At 40.7% G+C, this 17,935-nt stretch overlaps 2 protein-coding genes across 5 annotated transcripts; one reads left to right on the forward strand and one right to left on the reverse strand.

The window, feature by feature from the left end:
- Window positions 1-62: 62 nt before the first annotated feature.
- On the forward strand, window positions 63-16,714 carry ergic3 (ERGIC and golgi 3). Of its 4 annotated transcripts, none has more exons than XM_021568421.3 (14): window positions 631-810; window positions 2,138-2,208; window positions 5,504-5,591; window positions 5,857-5,976; window positions 6,151-6,244; window positions 6,538-6,703; window positions 7,072-7,129; window positions 8,579-8,593; window positions 9,089-9,120; window positions 9,200-9,296; window positions 12,484-12,548; window positions 12,797-12,933; window positions 15,316-15,371; window positions 15,726-16,714. In XM_021568421.3, exons 1-14 carry the CDS (start codon window positions 723-725, stop codon window positions 15,803-15,805), a joined length of 1,167 nt encoding a protein of 388 aa, XP_021424096.3. In that variant the 5' UTR covers window positions 631-722; the 3' UTR covers window positions 15,806-16,714. The 4 variants fall into 4 exon arrangements, with proteins under 4 accessions (XP_021424097.3, XP_021424096.3, XP_090061190.1 ...); XM_090205063.1 differs by lacking the exon at window positions 631-810 and adding an exon at window positions 1,487-1,734; XM_021568422.3 differs by lacking the exon at window positions 8,579-8,593 and having other exon boundaries at window positions 63-810.
- romo1 (reactive oxygen species modulator 1) lies at window positions 8,903-10,321 on the reverse strand. Its single transcript, NM_001160686.2, is given in 3 exon segments — window positions 8,903-9,580; window positions 9,794-9,924; window positions 10,309-10,321. Coding segments are annotated over 2 exon segments (240 nt in total). The 5' UTR covers window positions 10,309-10,321; the 3' UTR covers window positions 8,903-9,471.
- Window positions 16,715-17,935: the final 1,221 nt, after the last annotated feature.

A 17,935-nucleotide genomic window follows, 5' to 3' on the forward strand; every position in this document is an offset into this window, starting at 1 on the left:
TTTTGGTCCGGTCCGCACCAAATCTGAACCAATCATAGACGTCTATGTATGGTTCAGACTTTGTCCGGTCTGGACCAGACTTGATTTGGCCCAAACATAAACGTCTATAAATGACTTATTTTCAACTTTCATTCAGAACTGAAAATGAAACGGATTTCAACATCAGGAAAATACATATTTTTCAACGTCCGGAAAATATGCCTTTTCAACGTCCTGGAAAATAAACATTTTAAACATACGGAAAAAAAACCTTTCCCCCTTTCATTCAGAACCTAAATTGAACCTAACTTCAAAGTCTGGAAAATTCGTATTTTAGACGTCTTTTCAACGTCCTTTTGTTTACTGGAACTATTCTAGTTTTGCAGGGAGTCATTTTTGGTCTCGCCAATGGCGGTAGAACGGCAAGGACCGGCCCTGTGTATAAACTAACTCCCTTCCTAGACAACTTCCTTCACAACAGCTCTGCAAAGAGCAATAAGTATGAATGCCCTGCCTTCTGCTGTAAATACTGCATGGCCAATGCAGACATCAGATTGACCATGAAGCGCCTTTAATTCTGCTAGTTTATACAAAACTCCCAAATTGTAGTCAAGTAAATTCATATACTGACCCTTATGCGGTCAACGCTGATTGGTTCCTTACGCATGCATGCCTTGTGTACCGGAAGTGAATGTCGAGGACTGATGTGTCAGGGATTCTTTCAGCCGATGGTATGAAAGAAGATGGACACACTAAATAAACTGAAACAATTTGATGCATATCCGAAAACGCTTGAGGATTTCCGAATTAAAACATGTGGTGGAGCTACAGGTGAGTATTTTTGTGCAGAGTTCTAGTTACAAGCATAACACTAATACTATCCCCAATTGCTAGCAGTAGCATAACCCATTCATAGACGCTAACTACCTTGAGCGCCGATATTGACGATATTATCTTCTGGCCGGCGAACTTTTGTTAAGAGCCCCGACGCTCGTTCTGAACGTTAAAAGGCATCCCTTGCGGTACGGTTTTTGGAAACGAAAGGAATGTACCTTTTCATATCACCCAGAAATAATCTTACATTACTACACATTTTATTGTTAGGGTTCCCACACAGCCATATTTCCATGTTAGAGCGCTTGTTTACGGAAAACAGACAGAAGGCAGAGGCGTACTAATTAGCTAGCTAAGTCTCCGAACACCTGTGTGTAAACGGAAGAAGATGCCACAAACGTGTTGTCACTGAAAAATACTGTCAGCTGCAACTGTTAAAACAGGGTACAGTAAGTGTATATTTAGCATTTGTGAAATTATTTTTATGTGAGGGCTTTATACGTTTCTAGAACCGTACCGTAGTTGAGAATCGATTCATGTCTGTATGGTAGTATTGGCTGTTTTGTCTGCCAGAGCCAATTCGCTTCTAAACAGAACTTGTAAGGTGGACTATAGAGTACCATAGTATGAGTGTAATACCCATAAAACCTAGCGGCCAAACAGGGAAATGGTTACAATCGTTTTTGACCATTCATTTTTACCATAGGGGATTCTAGAACCATTTAATAAGGTCTGTGTTTCGTGTAGGTTTATCCTGGCGTGACATTTTGATAACCGTGTAACTCTCTCAGACATGGTGACTTATCAATTTATTTGCCTGTACCCACAACAAATGAAACACAAATTAGCTGCTAATGTGGCATTCATTAAGAACTACAAATGACATGATGATCTGGAGGAGACTGCCGAATTGAGACAACGGTAAAAATCTCTGGATTAAATATCTAATGTTAGCTAAATGTAGTAATTAATACATTGGCTACATTTCTTTATATTTATCTCTTAGCAAAGGTGCAAGCTAAAGATGATGTGCAGGAGCTTGCTGGGATTTGTTTTGATGCTAATTAGCATTTTCCAATCTGGAAAATGTATTATTTTTTTCCAAATAGAGCCGAATATCTTGATAAAATTCACCTAGTCAGAGAGAGATTTACATGGTTATCAAAACATCACTCCAGGGTAAGCCTACATGAAGCATAGACCTTATGTTAAGTGTTTCTACATCTGGGGGGTAATGACTAGCTACTATAGTTTGCTAAAAATCAATGGGATTTGGTGATATTCTGACATGCATTTTTGTCTTTTTTGTCTACCCCTTTTACAGTCACCATCATAAGTGGTCTCATCATGTTGATCCTGTTCTTCTCAGAGTTGCAGTATTATCTCACTAAGGAGGTGAGTTCATGTGATTTTTTTTCTGAAAATAGTCAGGTACACTAGTGTAGGTATGCCAGCCAGGTATGTGGTTAAGAAGCTAGCTCTAGGGCCTCCCGAGTGGCGCAGTGCATCTCAGTGCTAGCTGTGCCACTAGAGAACCTGGTTCGAGTTCAGGCTCTGTCGCAGCCGGACCACGACCGGGAGAACCATGGGGGGGCGCACAGCGTCATCCAGGTTAGGGGAGGGTTTGGCCAGCAGGGATGTTCCTGTCCCACTGCGCACTAGCGACTCCTGTGGCAGACCGGGCGCAATGCACACTGACACGGTCGCCAGTTGTACGGCGCTTCCTCCGACACATTGGTGCGGTTGGCTTCCGGGTTAAGCGGGCATTGTGTCAAGAAACAGTGCAGCATGGTTGCGTTTCGGAGGACGCACGGCTCTCGACCTTCGCCTCTGTACAGGAGTTGTAGTGATGGGACAGGACTGTAAACTACCAATTACATACTATGAAATTTGGGAGAAAAAAGGGGGTAAAATAATAATTCATAAAAGAGGCTAGCTCTGTGTGGACCACACTGAACAATTCTCTACGGGAGAACAGGCAACTAGGAGAACAATGGAGTTGAGCGGCGAATTGTGAGAGCGGACTGGAGTTCCAACATCGCATAAAATAAAGTTTTTATCAAAAGCATTATATTTCAGCACCCAAAGAATACAGTGCCTTGCGAAAGTATTCGGCCCCCTTGAACTTTGCAACCTTTTGCCACATTTCAGGCTTCAAACATAAAGATATAAAACTGTATTTTTTTGTGAAGAATCAACAACAAGTGGGACACAATCATGAAGTGGAACGACATTTATTGGATATTTCAAACTTTTTTAACAAATCAAAAACTGAAAAATTGGGCGTGCAAAATTATTCAGCCCCCTTATACTTTGTAGCGCCACCTTTTGCTGCGATTACAGCTGTAAGTCGCTTGGGGTATGTCTCTATCAGTTTTGCACATCAAGAGACTGACATTTTTCCCCATTCCTCCTTGCAAAACAGCTCGAGCTCAGTGAGGTTGGATGGATGGAGAGCATTTGTGAACAGCAGTTTTCAGGTCTGGACTTTGACTTGGCCATTCTAACACCTGGATATGTTTATTTTTGAACCATTCCATTGTAGATTTTGCTTTATGTTTTGGATCATTGTCTTGTTGGAAGACAAATATCCGTCCCAGTCTCAGGTCTTTTGCAGACTCCATCAGGTTTTCTTCCAGAATGGTCCTGTATTTGGCTCCATCCATCTTCCCATCAATTTTAACCATCTTCCCTGTCCCTGCTGAAGAAAAGCAGGCCCAAACCATGATGCTGCCACCACCATGTTTGACAGTGGGGATGGTGTGTTCAGCTGTGTTGCTTTTACGCCAAACATAAAGTTTTGCATTGTTGCCAAAAAGTTCAATTTTGGTTTCATCTGACCAGAGCACCTTCTTCCACATGTTTGGTGTGTCTCCCAGGTGGCTTTTGGCAAACTTTAAACAACACTTTTTATGGATATCTTTAAGAAATGGCTTTCTTGCCACTCTTCCATAAAGGACAGATTTGTGCAATATATGACTGATTGTTGTCCTATGGACAGAGTCTCCCACCTCAGCTGTAGATCTCTGCAGTTCATCCAGAGTGATCATGGGCCTCTTGGCTGCATCTTTGATCAGTCTTCTCCTTGTATGAGCTGAAAGTTTAGAGGGACGGCCAGGTTTTGGTAGATTTGCAGTGGTCTGATACTCCTTCCATTTCAATATTATCGCTTGCACAGTGCTCCTTGGGATGTTTAAAGCTTGGGAAATCTTTTTGTATCCAAATCCGGCTTTAAACTTCTTCACAACAGTATCTCGGACCTGCCTGGTGTGTTCCTTGTTCTTCATGATGCTCTCTGCGCTTTTAACGGACCTCTGAGACTATCACAGTGCAGGTGCATTTATACGGAGACTTGATTACACACAGGTGGATTGTATTTATCATCATTAGTAATTTAGGTCAACATTGGATCATTCAGAAATCCTCACTGAACTTCTGGAGAGAGTTTGCTGCACTGAAAGTAAAGGGGCTGAATAATTTTGCACGCCCAATTTTTCAGTTTTTGATTTGTTAAAAAAGTTTGAAATATCCAATAAATGTCGTTCCACTTCATGATTGTGTCCCACTTGTTGTTGATTCTTCACAAAAAAATACAGTTTTATATCTTTATGTTTGAAGCCTGAAATGTGGCAAAAGGTCGCAAAGTTCAAGGGGGCCGAATACTTTCGCAAGGCACTGTAGCTTGCATTTACACTAGTCGCCGCTCAACTCCACTGTAAATTGTTGAGTTTAGTCGGCTAGGAGAACAGGGAACTAAACATCTAGCTAGCTACTCTGTTTAGGTTCAAGCTTTGCATGTCACACTTATTCTAGTTTGTAAACTCCTAAGACAGACAGTGGTATTCAAACTTTCAGCCAAGCCCTTTGCGATTTTTTAAAAAAAATGTCTAATTAAATATCAAGTAAAATGTTGGTCTGATTAATCAGGCTGTAATGCACGATTAATTGGTATATACAGCCTGAAACATTGGAGTGCAAAATCATTTAATGTTCCTTACAAGCCAGAATGTTGAATAAAAGTACATTTGAACTTTACTGGTTGTCTGTGCAACTGGTAGAGTAAGGAAAGTATTGCTTACCCAACTTTTTAAAGAGCTGGTAGGTTTGCCACTGCCAGCTGAATGTGAGGGAACGTAATTCGGTAGTGTTTACATCGGTTGTGTCAGTAGATTTAAAATACACACCGGAAATACAAGCCAACAGAACCATATACCTACCAGCTCTCTATAAAGTAGTGTAAACAATACTTTCATGTGGATATGTTGTAAAAAATGTAGGGCGGCTGCAGGACAAGCCGCACAGACAACCGTCAGAGTACATAAAAATATCTATATATTCAACATTCTGGTTTGTAAGGAACATTTACATGATTTTGCACTTCAATGTTTCAGGCTGTATATAACAATTAATTGTGTATTATAGACTGATTAATCAGACAGTTAATTTACACTCCATTGCCACCTGGGCAACTGGGAATAGTAAACATTTCAATGGTGGGTATAGTGCTAAAATACAATGACTGGCCTATTTGAGGATGATTAGAATATAACAAATGTTGTGTTTTTCTTATTAAGCCATCTGTCATAACTTTTACCCACAATTCTTTGAAACTCCAGCTATTGGGCCCAGTCCACACTTTAAGTACACTGCTTTATGACTTGCAAAAATTAATATCGTTCTGCCAACCCAGGTCCATCCTGAATTGTTTGTGGACACATCACGAGGAGACAAACTGAAAATCAACATTGATGTGATATTTCCTAACATGCCATGTGCCTGTAAGTAACTTTAGAAAAATACTTGTGTTCAGACCTAGCATGCATCATCACATAACTTACATGTGCACAATTAACCCCTATATGTGCTTGTTTATATGATATTATAAACAAGGACAAGGAACAAAATATGACATTTTATCTGAATGCGTAAGGTTAGGCCTACTTCAACTTAAAATCTTCGGTAATCTCTTTAGGAATGTACATGAAGCTATAGGGTAATTGCACAGTTGAAATATGACATTTGTAACACCACCATGTCCTTCAGATCTAAGCATTGATGCCATGGATGTTGCTGGAGAGCAGCAGTTGGATGTGGAACACAACCTGTTCAAGCAAAGACTCGACAAGGAGAGCAATCCTGTCACTACAGAGGCAGAGAAGCACGGTAACCATCTTGTTAATTAGCTTGCTTGCAATTTCATTATATTTCTTGAAGAGCATTCTACACCTTGGAGAGCAGTGCGGTTTTCCCTCATGGGAAAATATAAGCTGTATGAATTGTATTAAATAGTTCATGTTTTTCACTGGGTCATGGAATTTGTTTTGTCATCTCATGTAGATTTGGGACAAGAGGAAGGTGACATTTTTGACCCCAGTAAGCTAGATCCTGAGCGCTGTGAAAGCTGTTACGGAGCAGAGATGGAAGATTTGAAGTGAGTTTCCAAGACATGAATGCCTTCCAAGGCATTACAGAACATACAGTGCATCTACTACACCATCTTCCCATGATGGAAAGGGGGTTTCTCTGTCAATTTCATAACTAAAATCCCTTGACTGTGAAATTGGACTTGCTACAAAGTATTTGAGGTTTTGTTTTAAAATATGACTGCCCCCCACCTTTTTAAGACCTTAGATATTTTTCAGAACATAGACCATGAATGAATGAGATTATCTATTGTCCAAAATTTTTATGTGACAATGACATATTTCCTGTGCTTTTCTGTAGGTGCTGTAACACCTGCGATGATGTACGAGAAGCCTATCGCAGGCGGGGTTGGGCCTTCAAGAACCCCGACACCATCGAGCAGTGCAAGAGGGAGGGCTTCAGCCAAAAGATGCAGGAGCAGAAAAACGAGGGCTGCCAGATCTACGGCTTTCTGGAGGTCAACAAGGTAACTAGACTTCCATGGATAATTTGGCTAAGTTCATAATCAAAAGAATAGTCAGTACTCGCACTCTGATTTACACTCCAAAAGGGGATGTTTTATTTCATGGCTGACAGTGTTTAAACCATTGCCTGGTCTTCAAATGGTCAGGTTAGAAACAGCATGATTTGTTAGAAACAACAACAAAGGAATCATCACTTTTTGGGAGCATAATTCTGTGTGGTTATTTAAAAATAAATAGGGATGGAAGTGTACTGTAACTGGGAGTTATATTTTGTGAGGTGCTTTAATGCATTTATATACATTTTCAATCTGCAAATATTATGTTCATTGTCTGTCTTTCTTTTAAACTCTTTGTCTGTTTTTTTTGTTAGGTGGCAGGAAATTTCCACTTTGCCCCTGGAAAGAGTTTCCAGCAGTCCCATGTTCATGGTAAGACCTGCATTTTACTATCCTAAGTGTGGACAACCCAAATCTGATTTTCTTTCTGTATACAATCTTTTTTTCTGACTCCACAAATTTTATCAGATTTGTGCATTCATACTGATCTGAATTGGGCTGCCTATGTAAACGCAACCCTGGTCGAAATGGGTTGGTCCCCTGGTCTTATATCAATTATCAATTAAATAAGAATTCTGTTTTCCATCAATACCCATGACAGAAAGTCAATCCTCTGAATTGCACAAAGACAAACGGGTAGCAGACTGATTTGGGTTGGAAATCGAAAATTGCTTACTTGCTACCAGAAACACCTTGTGATTTATTAAAACAGTCTGTCTCAGACCAGGTACAGACCCTTTTGTAGTGTAGTTTGCCCCTAGCACATTCTCAGAGGATAGCAAGGAAAGACCAATGTTAACCGGTAAGTTCACTTGCAAGTCACTATGCCAGTAGGCATTTCTAGTGCATCCATAACTAATCTTTCCAGTAAAACACTCGTAAATCCTTTTGTAAATGGTGCATGTTTTTCTTTTTCATCATTCCTTTCGTTGTCTTATGCTAGACTTCTTCCGTTCTTTCCTAATAGGATCCGCTGCAATCTCAGTAATTAATTGTAGCTCTTTTTTTTCTCATGAAAACATCTGATCTTTATGGCAGAGGTGAAAATGTGTCAAACTAAGTAGCTCTTTTTTTCTACATATAAACGTAACGTTTTGACTGTAAATTGATAATTGACTCACTTGCTTTATCATTGTTGCCTACTGATAACACTAACTTACTAATCAAGTTATTTTGCATTGACACTTACACTCTGGATAAATATGAATGTGAAATGTATTAATTTGTTTGGCATACTGATCGCAAAACATTTATTGCAATGGATTTTACAAATTAAATCATGTTACTCGGCTTGACAGAAGTTGACAATTGCACTCCAACTGTGGAAGCGGGCATAAGATCAGAAGTCGTTACTATAAAAATTCTTACTGATGTAACCTTTGTAACTGTGTGACAATACAGGCATATTTGTCATTGAGGCACTGTTGTAATTTCATTTACCCTAATAACTAATTTCTCAAGAATTGCTGATAGAGTAGCATGGTACATAACCAGATGAAGTTGTAGGCCCAAAGTACTATACTCTCAACTTGCTTGGAAGCATTGAAAGGTTTCTTTTGTCATCAACACAATGTACAGAAAGTATAGAGCAGAAGGATTCACCAGCTCAATGCTGATTTTATTTGCTAGACTAGTACTACTGTCCATGTCTGCTTAAAGGCAGAAATAAGAGACAAGAATCCCTTTTTGAAAAGAATTTGGCCATATATGAAATACCAGATGTGATGAACCCCCTTCAGAGGCATATTGCCTTTGGCCAGCCTCTTTTTCTATGTAGCCCAACATGCGTCATATAGTGACTCTTCTCTCTTCTTTCTGCAGTGCACGCTGTGGAAAGTAAGTCCATCTTTTTGTAGCTTTTATTTTTGTAGTAAACGTCCCCCCCTTACCCTGGTCCCAGATCTGTTTGTGCTCCTCTATTCCCTTGCTGTCCTTGTCATGACAATGAGTTGGCGTAAGAGCACAAACAGACTGGCACTCAGGCCACATCCCTCCCTTCTAAATTGATCCAGTCAAATATCAAACTTTGTTTATGAAGAGGTTGTCAGTCAGAATTGACCCTGTTATTAAATTAAAGCCTAGCGAAGACAACCAAAGCTGCTTCTAACTTGTGGTTTAAAACAGTCCTTTTGAATAACCAGCGTGTGATTGTTGGTTTGATCTTTATTGGAGGTGGTACAAGCAGTAATCTAGATCACATTTCGGAGGGCTCAACAATTATAACTTGTAATGGGAGAGTCGTAGATTGAGTAGTAAGCCCTCATAACTGCCAGAACATAACTGATGATGCTATCACAGCATTACTAACATCTTGTCTCAAATTATTTTCAGTTCATGATCTGCAGAGTTTTGGACTAGACAACGTAAGTACATTTGACAAATCTTGTCTTGCCCAGGCAATGTTCTCCATACACGTGAGCACTTATTTGTGTTGTCCTACAGATCAACATGACTCACTTTATCAAGCATCTGTCCTTCGGGAGAGACTACCCTGGTATCGTCAACCCTTTGGATGGTACCGATGTTGCAGCACCACAAGGTTAGTCATCCCATTTATCAAAAGCCCCACACCAAACATTTGGCCTACTACCAGCAATTGAAATCACAGCATTTATTGACATAATTTCTCCATCGTTCTGGGACAAAGTGTGACATGGGAATGAGTTATGACAAAAGTCCCACTATGTAATTTTCAGTAAGTATGGTAGGTGGTCTCAGCAGCGGATGCCCATCCCAATGGACATAAATGTACCAAATGTGCCTCCACTCTGCATCATCGTCTTCCCAACTCCTCCCATCAGCTCTCTGCCTCTCATGCCAACCCTGAGGGAAGAAAAAATACAGCATTTGAATAAAATGTCAAAACAATCGAGTTCTATTGAACAAACCACAATATGCAGTGTGGATGCCTGCAACAAAAACATGTAAAGAAATGATGCCCAAACACACTATTGCATTCTTACAAAGTGTATTGCATTTCAGTGTAGGCTTACTTGTAATAGGTAGATAGCTAGACGTTGGGTTAACTTAACTAACCTTAGACAGGAAAAGGTTCCAAACATGGCACCAGCTGCCATCCCAACAGCGAAGCCCATCATGAATCCCATTTTAATTCTGTCAATGCAGGCTGGCTGTTGCTGGCCATACGGTCCTACTGCCACTGGCATCTGTATTGAAAGAAAGTACAACCATCAAAATACATGGCAGGTTTATGAATCAGTTGCGCTAGCTAGGCGTTTGTAGCTAGCTTGCTACGTCGTAAGACTACACCAGTGGCTAAGCTTAAACGGTAAGTTAAGATAGCGGAGTTAGCTAGCTAAGCTATCAACGTTATTTGCCACCGAAAACAGATTGATATGTAGCTAATGTCACGAACGTTGTCCACCCTTTATCTCGAGCTTCTGTTTACCCAGCTAGCTAGCTGCGTTTTGGCTGGCTAACTGGTTTGCATGTCACCTAGGTCAGGCCTTGAAGACATTTGAAAAGATAGAACAATATATATAGTCGGGCGTTAACTATCATCACTATTATTCGCTCTAAGCAGCACTTACCTTGGTTTATTGCGTAATGTGAGTTATCGGTCACTAGAGAAGAAACTCCTTTTCGATGAGACTAGGTAGTTTGGAATGCTGTACTAACAGGCGGCCATTACTTGAGAGGATTGCGAAACCAACGCAGTGGAGACAAAGATCAGTTCGTGAACGATTCGTTTTTCTGAGTGAGTCGTTCATTTTAGTCGATCCTTTGACCTGCTAGCTGCAATGAATTCTACAGCAGGATTCAAGCGCGTTCCGACCAACAACTCTGTCATATGTGCGCAGGAAAAATAGATAATGCTGCAGGCAGCATAGTGAACAGATTTTGTAAAATTAATTTCACCTTTATTTATCCAGGTAGGCTAGTTGAGAACAAGTTCTTATTTACAACTGCGACCTGGAATAGATAGTTGATAGCATGGTGCAAAAATGAATGCAATTGACTATTGAATGTTATGATGGACACAGCTTTGAAGAACCATAACATACACACTCTGCTCTACAAACTCGAGAACGAATCGTTTGTGTTTCGCGAATGAATCACACTCACGGCAGTCAAGAGCAATGCATTTCGCCAAGAGTCGTTCACGATCTAGTCCTTTTGCGGCCAAACTAGATCTCCGTTTCAAATGTACCAATAAATAGTCGTATTTGTAAGCTTAGCATTCAACAAATGTAAATGTGTTTAAAGCACGCTTCTACAAGTGGGGGGGGGGGAGATAATGTGTTCATCGTTCGACGGTAGGGATCAGTCAGTAAAAAAAAAAAACTACTGTTGTATTCGGCGCATGTGACGAATACATTTCGATTTACAAAAAAAAAAAACATTACAAAAAAGTCAGTCAGGGGAGGGGGGGGGGGGGTGGAAAAGAGAGAGAAAGTGTTCATCGTTTGACGGTAGGGGTCCACCGTGCTCTGGGCTTTACTGACTCAAATGAACGAAGTTAGTCAACAGATTCGTTCTTCTGACTGGGCGAGTTGAAAAGATCAGAGTCAGTAAAAAAAAAAAAAAAACTTCCGGTCACTTGATATAAATTATCATTTTGTGAACGTCGAGAACCGAATCACATCTGTGAAAGGATATACTGAAAATTTGAGCCCCAGGCATCGATTATCTGATAAGTTATACTAACATTCTCTGAAGATGGTAATTCTTGACTGATTTTTTTGTAATGTTTTTTTTTTTGTAAATCAAAATGTATTTGTCACATGCGCCGAATACAACAGTAGTCCTTACCGTGAAATGTTTACTTACAAGCCCTTAACCAACAATGCCGTTTTAAGAAAATATTTAGCAAGCAGCAGCAGTGTAAAAACAAGGGGGGGGGGGGTCAATGCAAATAGTCCGGGTGGCCATTTGATTAATTGTTCAGTCTTATTGTCCTACAGATCAACATGATCTGTTAATGAGCCTTTTGGACCTAGACTTGGTGCTCCCCTACAGCTTGCTGTGCTGTAGCAGAGAGAACAGTCTATGACTTGAGTGACTGTAGTCTTTGCCCATTTTGGGGGCCTATCTCTGACACTGCTAGTAGAGGTCCTGGATGGCAGGAGGCTTGGCCCCAGTGATGTACTGGGCCGTACACACTACCCTCTGTAGCAGCCTTGTGGTCGTATGCCAAGCAGTTGACATACCAGGCGGTGATGCAACCAGTATGCTCTCGATGGTGCAGCTGTAGAACTTGTTGAGGGTCTGGTCTCCTGAGTGGGAAAAGACATTGTCGTGCCCTCTTCACGACTCTCTTGGTGTATTTGGAACATGGTAGTTTGGTGGTGATGTGGACACCAAGGAATTTGAAGCTCTCGACTCGCTCCACTACAGCCCCGTTGATGTGAATGTAATTTTGTCATGTAAAATTTTTATTTGAACTCGCATTTCACGATCTGAGATAATGGTAGGCAACATTTTAGGCTTTACATTAGAAATATGTAAATTTAATTTTCATAAATGTTTAAGCACTGAATGAAGAGTTGTTTGTGAGCTAAGTGAATGGCTCTTTTAGGTGAACAGCGCAAAAAGATCCTGCTCACCAAAAAGACTCAGAATGCTCATCGGTGTGTAGCCTGCTAATTATGTGGTGTCAATCTATAGCACTACCCTGCGTTCATGCTGAGTGAAATGTTGCATTTCTGCAGACTACATGGGCTCTGCTGCTACACATTACAAAACAATCACTTGTTTTATTCCAGCATCCATGATGTATCAGTACTTTGTGAAAATTGTCCCAACCATCTACGTGAAATGGGATGGAGAGGTGAGTGAGTATACATTAGACATGACAGCTGTGAAATGAACTCGGGTGGGTAGTTATTGACCGTACCAACAAATTGTAGCTATTTGATGGAGTTAATTTAAATGTGATATAGCTATAAAATAAATTAAGGGAATTCATTATTGAATTGTTGTATATTTCCCTGTGCATGACTGTTTATGCATGCTAAGAAAGGTACTTAGGCTTAATGGACAAACAGGGAAGGCTTTTGTATTGCTTGTGTCTTACAGGTGGTTAAAACAAACCAATTCTCTGTGACCCGACATGAGAAAGTAGCCAACGGGCTGATCGGAGACCAGGGCCTACCTGGGGTGTTTGTATTATATGAACTCTCCCCCATGATGGTGAAATTCACAGAGAAACAGCGGTAGGTAGCTTAAAACAAAATTGAAAATCCATATACAGTTGAAGTCAGAAGTCTACATACACCTTAGCCAAATACATTTAAACTCAGTTTTTCACAATTCTTGACATTTAATCCTCTTAAAAATTCCCTGTCTTAAGTCAGTTAGGATCACCACTTTATTTTAATAATGTGAAGTTGTTCGACGTTATGCGGAACATGTCCCAGTCCACGTGATCGAAGCAATCTTGAAGCATGGAATCCGATTGGTCGGACCAGCGTTGGACAGACCTGAGCGCAGGTGCTTCCTGTTTTAGATTCTGTCTATAGGCTGGGAGCAACAAAATGGAGTCGTGGTCAGCTTTTCCAAAGGGAGGGCTTTATATGTGTCATGGAAGTTAGAATAACAGTGATCTAGGGTTTTGCCAGCCCTGGTAGCACAATCGATATGCTGATAGAATTTGGGGAGCCTTGTTTTCAGATTAGCCTTGTTAAAATCCCCAGCTACAATAAATGTAGCCTCAGGATATGTTGTTTACATAGAGTCGAATTAAGTCCTTTCAGCGCCGTCGATGTGTCTGCTTGGGGGGAATATACACAACTGTGATTATGAGCGAATAGAATTCTCTTGGTAGATAATGCGGTCGGCATTGTGAGGAATTCTAAGTCAGGTGAACAAAAGGACTTCAGTTCCTGTATGTTGTTATGATTGCACCACGTCTCGTTAATCATAAGGCAGACACCCCCGCCCTTCTCCTTACCAGAGAGTTGCTTGTTTCTGTCGGCGCGAAGAAACCAAGTGGCTGTACCGACTCAAATAGCATGTCTCGAGTGAGCCATGTTTCCATGAAACAAAGAACGTTACAATCTCTGATGTCTCTCTGGAAGGCAACTCTTGTTCGGATTTCGTCTACATTGTTGTCAAGAGACTGGACATTGGCGAGTAGTATGCTCGGGGGCAGTGCGCGATGGAGCCTGACCAGAAGACCGCTCCATCTGCCCCTTCTACGGCGTCGTTGTTTTGGGTCGCCGGCTGGGATCCGATCAATTGTCCTGGGTGGTCGGCCAAACAGAGGATCCACTTTCGGGAAAGTCGTATTCCTGGTCGTAATGTTGGTGAGTTGACATTGCTCTTATATCCAATAGTTCCTCCCGACTGTATGTAATAAAACCTAAGATTTTCTGGGGTAGCATTTTAAGAAATAACACACAAAAAAAACTAAACACTGCATAGTTTCCCTGGAAAGCGATGCGGCTATCTCTGTCGGCGCCGGGGGAGTAAATTATGTTTTGAGATGTTGCTTCAATATATCCATATAATTTTCCTCCCTCATGATGCCATCTCTTTTGTGAAGTGCACCAGGCCCTCCTGCAGCAAATAACACCCACAACATGATGCTGCCACCCCCGTGCTTCACGGTTGGGATGTGTTCTTCGGCTTGCAAGCCTCCTCCTTTCTCCTCCAAACATAACGATGGTCATTATGGCCAAACTTTTCTATTTTTGTTTCATCAGACCAGAGGACATTTCGCCAAAAAGTATGATATTTTTCCCCATGTGCAGTTGCAAACCGTAGTCTCGCTTTTTTATGGTGGTTTTGGAGCAGTGTCTTCTTCCTTGCTGAGCGGCCTTTCAGGTTATGTCGATATGGGACTCGTTTTACTGTGGATATAGATACTTTTGCATCTGTTTCCTCCAGCATCTTCACAAGGTCCTTTGCTGTTGTTCTGGGATTTATTTGCACTTTTCGCACCAAAGTACATTCATCTCTAGGAGACCGAACGCATCTCCTTCCTGAGCGGTATGACGGCTGCGTGGTCCCATGGTGTTTATACTTGCAAACTATTGTTTGTACAGATGAATGTGGTACCTTCAGGCATTTGGAAATTCCTCCCAAGGATGAACCAGACTTGGGGAGATCTACATTTTTTTTTCTGAGGTCTTGGCTGATTTCTTTAGATTTTCCCATGATGTCAAGCAAAGAGGCACTGAGTTTGAAGGTAGGCCTTGAAATACATCCACAGGTACACCTCCAATTGATTCAAATGATGTCAATTAGCCTATCAGAAGCTTCTAAAGCAATGACATCATTTTCTGGAATTTTCCAAGCTGTTTTAAAGGCACAGTCAACTTAGTATATGTAAACTTCTGACCCACTGGAATTGTGATACAGTGAATGATAAGTGAAATAATCTGTCTGTAAACCATTGTTGGAAAAGTAGATGTTCTAACTGGCCAAAACTATAGTTTGATAACAAGAAATTGGTGGAGTGGTTGATCAATTTGTTTTAATGACTCCAACATAAGTGTATGTAAACTTCCGACTTCAACTGTAGCATTGTCATTGTGTAGCCTATTTAAATAATAAGATGTGTGTTACATCTAACATGTTTGCTCTTTTTTCAGATCATTCACTCATTTTCTTACAGGAGTGTGTGCCATCATAGGGGGTGTTTTTACAGGTGGGCACCTCTGCATTCAGACAAACAAAAGGGTGTAATGTGTTTGCTAAAGATGTTGCATAAAGCTTATTTCATTATTAAATGTTTTTTTAATTGTTATCACTGGGATGTGATGTTTTGACTTTCCCATTTTACAAATACAGTACACATAGAAAACACATTTTTCACTCACTACATCTTCAATATAATTTAATCTAGTTTATAATTAGTGATGGCTTTCTCAGTTTGGAGGTACCATGCACTATTGGAGGTAGATGTTTTTCATTTGTTGGAATTAACAATATGGACAGTGGTTCTACTGTATGTGTGTCAGATATGTCATTTTATATACTGTATCTTGTATCTTTTTCCCAGTGGCTGGACTCATTGATTCATTGATATACCACTCTGCAAAAGCCATCCAGAAGAAGATTGAACTGGGCAAAGCATCTTAGTGGAGTGTTTGACACGAGCAAACCAGCCTGTTCATCAGTCTCCGGAGGGGCCTATCTGGAAAGGGGAAGTGACTACAAACTGACTCACGCTTCCTAACATGGCAAAAAACACTAAGAATCTGAAAAATCTCCCTCAATATGGAAAGGAACTTTGACTGCTGTGTCTCCCATGTTGTTCGTTTTACATCCCCATCCATACAAATAATGAAAGACAGAATCACTGACCAGAAGAGGGACTTAACAGAATTTTTTGAACTCATTTGATTCATCCCCAGTCCTAACAAACTGATATTTTATTTTGCCAATCTCAGCTACCCTAAACATACTTTAGTGGCCAGTGGACATATTTATCCTTGTGTTTATCCCAAGCCTTAATTTCTAAATATGTACCCTTCTTTTACATGTGTATTGCTTCCCCATCACAAATTAAGTATTTGATATGATATGCGACCCGGGCAGGGTGAATGTGTTTTTTAATGTGTTCAGGGGTGTATTCATTAGTGCAAACTGAAGCAAAATGTTTGACAATGGAAATGGGAATCTCTTATTGGACAAGTTCAGGTAGGTCCCTCCCCGTTTTGGCCTGTTTGCTTCCAGTTGGTTCTTAGTGAATACCCCAGAGTGATGGAAGCTCTGCCTGTTGTTGAGGACTACTTGAGGAGACTGGATTATGCAGTTTAATAATGTTTTTGTTCATTTGTTGTGATTGCACATTTTGAGATCCTATTCAGGGGCCTGGGTTGAGTGAAGGAGTGTGTGTGCAAGAGTGCACACGTGTGTGAGCGCATGTGTTGTCTGGTGCTGTGCACAGCCTATTTTGTGTGTGGGAGAGATGTATTTATATGTTGATTGTCCCAAACTGTTTTTAAAATGACAAATAAATGTTGAATACACCAGCCTGTAATGTAATGATTAGTCTGACATTTTGTGTACACAATGTGTCCTCTGTCTAATTCCTGTTCCAGGAACAACCACAAGTGACAGATTTCAGAGATCTAGAACCCTTAACTGAAAAATGTATGGAATTTATTTGAACTCACTTGCTTATGGCTTGCTTTAGCTCTTTGCCCTTCATATAATTATATACAGCTGAAGGGGACCATTTATTTGTGTTAGGGGTTTCTTATTGAACACTTAAATACAATTGTAAACTGGCTGGTTTGAGCCCTGAGTGCTGATTGGTTGACAGCTGTGGTATACCACGGGTAAAATACATTTATTTTAACTGCTTTAATTACTTTGATAACCAGTTTGTAATAGCAATAAGGCGCCTTGGGGGTTTGTGACATATGACCAATACACACGGCTAAGGGCTGTGTCCAGGCACTGTGTTTCGTCGCGCTTAAGAACAGCCCTTAGCCGTGGTATATTGGCCATATACCACAACCCCTCGGGCCTTATTGCTTAAGTATTGTACATGACTTTATTTTCATCCCTCTTCTGGGCCTTTGACTAATTGACTTCTTCTCTAGTGTGAAGTACTTAGTCATCATTACAATAAAAAGATAAGGGTCCTGCTATACAAGTTAGAGACCTTACGGTCTACTCTGTTGCGAAAGGACTACTGATATCTGTGGAATGTCAGTGATAATGTCACTTCCTCTCCAAGCTCATGTGCAATAGCTTAAGGACAAAAGGTTACCAACCAAATGATCACTAGCTGTATGAGCCTCTTCAGTGATATCTTTGTCGAAGTAGGCTACTTACTGTTCAATATCCTTTCCAAATGAGCTGAGGTTTTATGTTTCAGCCACAAGGGGGAGCACCGGTTCTTTCAATATACCCAGCTAAGTACGCTAATAATTGTGGGAATTAAAAAAATGAGTGAAATACCATCCTAGACAGCTGAATAACATTATTGTGAGTAACTTCCTGTATATGTGTCACAGCCACGTATCTATGAGCCATCTTGCTCTTGAATGGCTTATTTTTAAACGGAGGCCCAATGTTGACCCACAATATGCCTGTACAAATGCATTATTCCGTAGTTACACTCATACAATGCTAATTCCCTGGGGAGTCTACAGCTGGAATTGCATTTCCATTGCATGTATTCACTGGAAGCTCGGCCTCTAACTCCCACATCCTGCCGTTTGGATTGTGATGCAATCATCCACACAAGAGCATGAG

Source organism: Oncorhynchus mykiss, chromosome 17 (assembly GCF_057628025.1).
Source record: "Oncorhynchus mykiss isolate SJ-2025 chromosome 17, ASM5762802v1, whole genome shotgun sequence".
Lineage (NCBI taxonomy): Eukaryota > Metazoa > Chordata > Actinopteri > Salmoniformes > Salmonidae > Oncorhynchus > Oncorhynchus mykiss.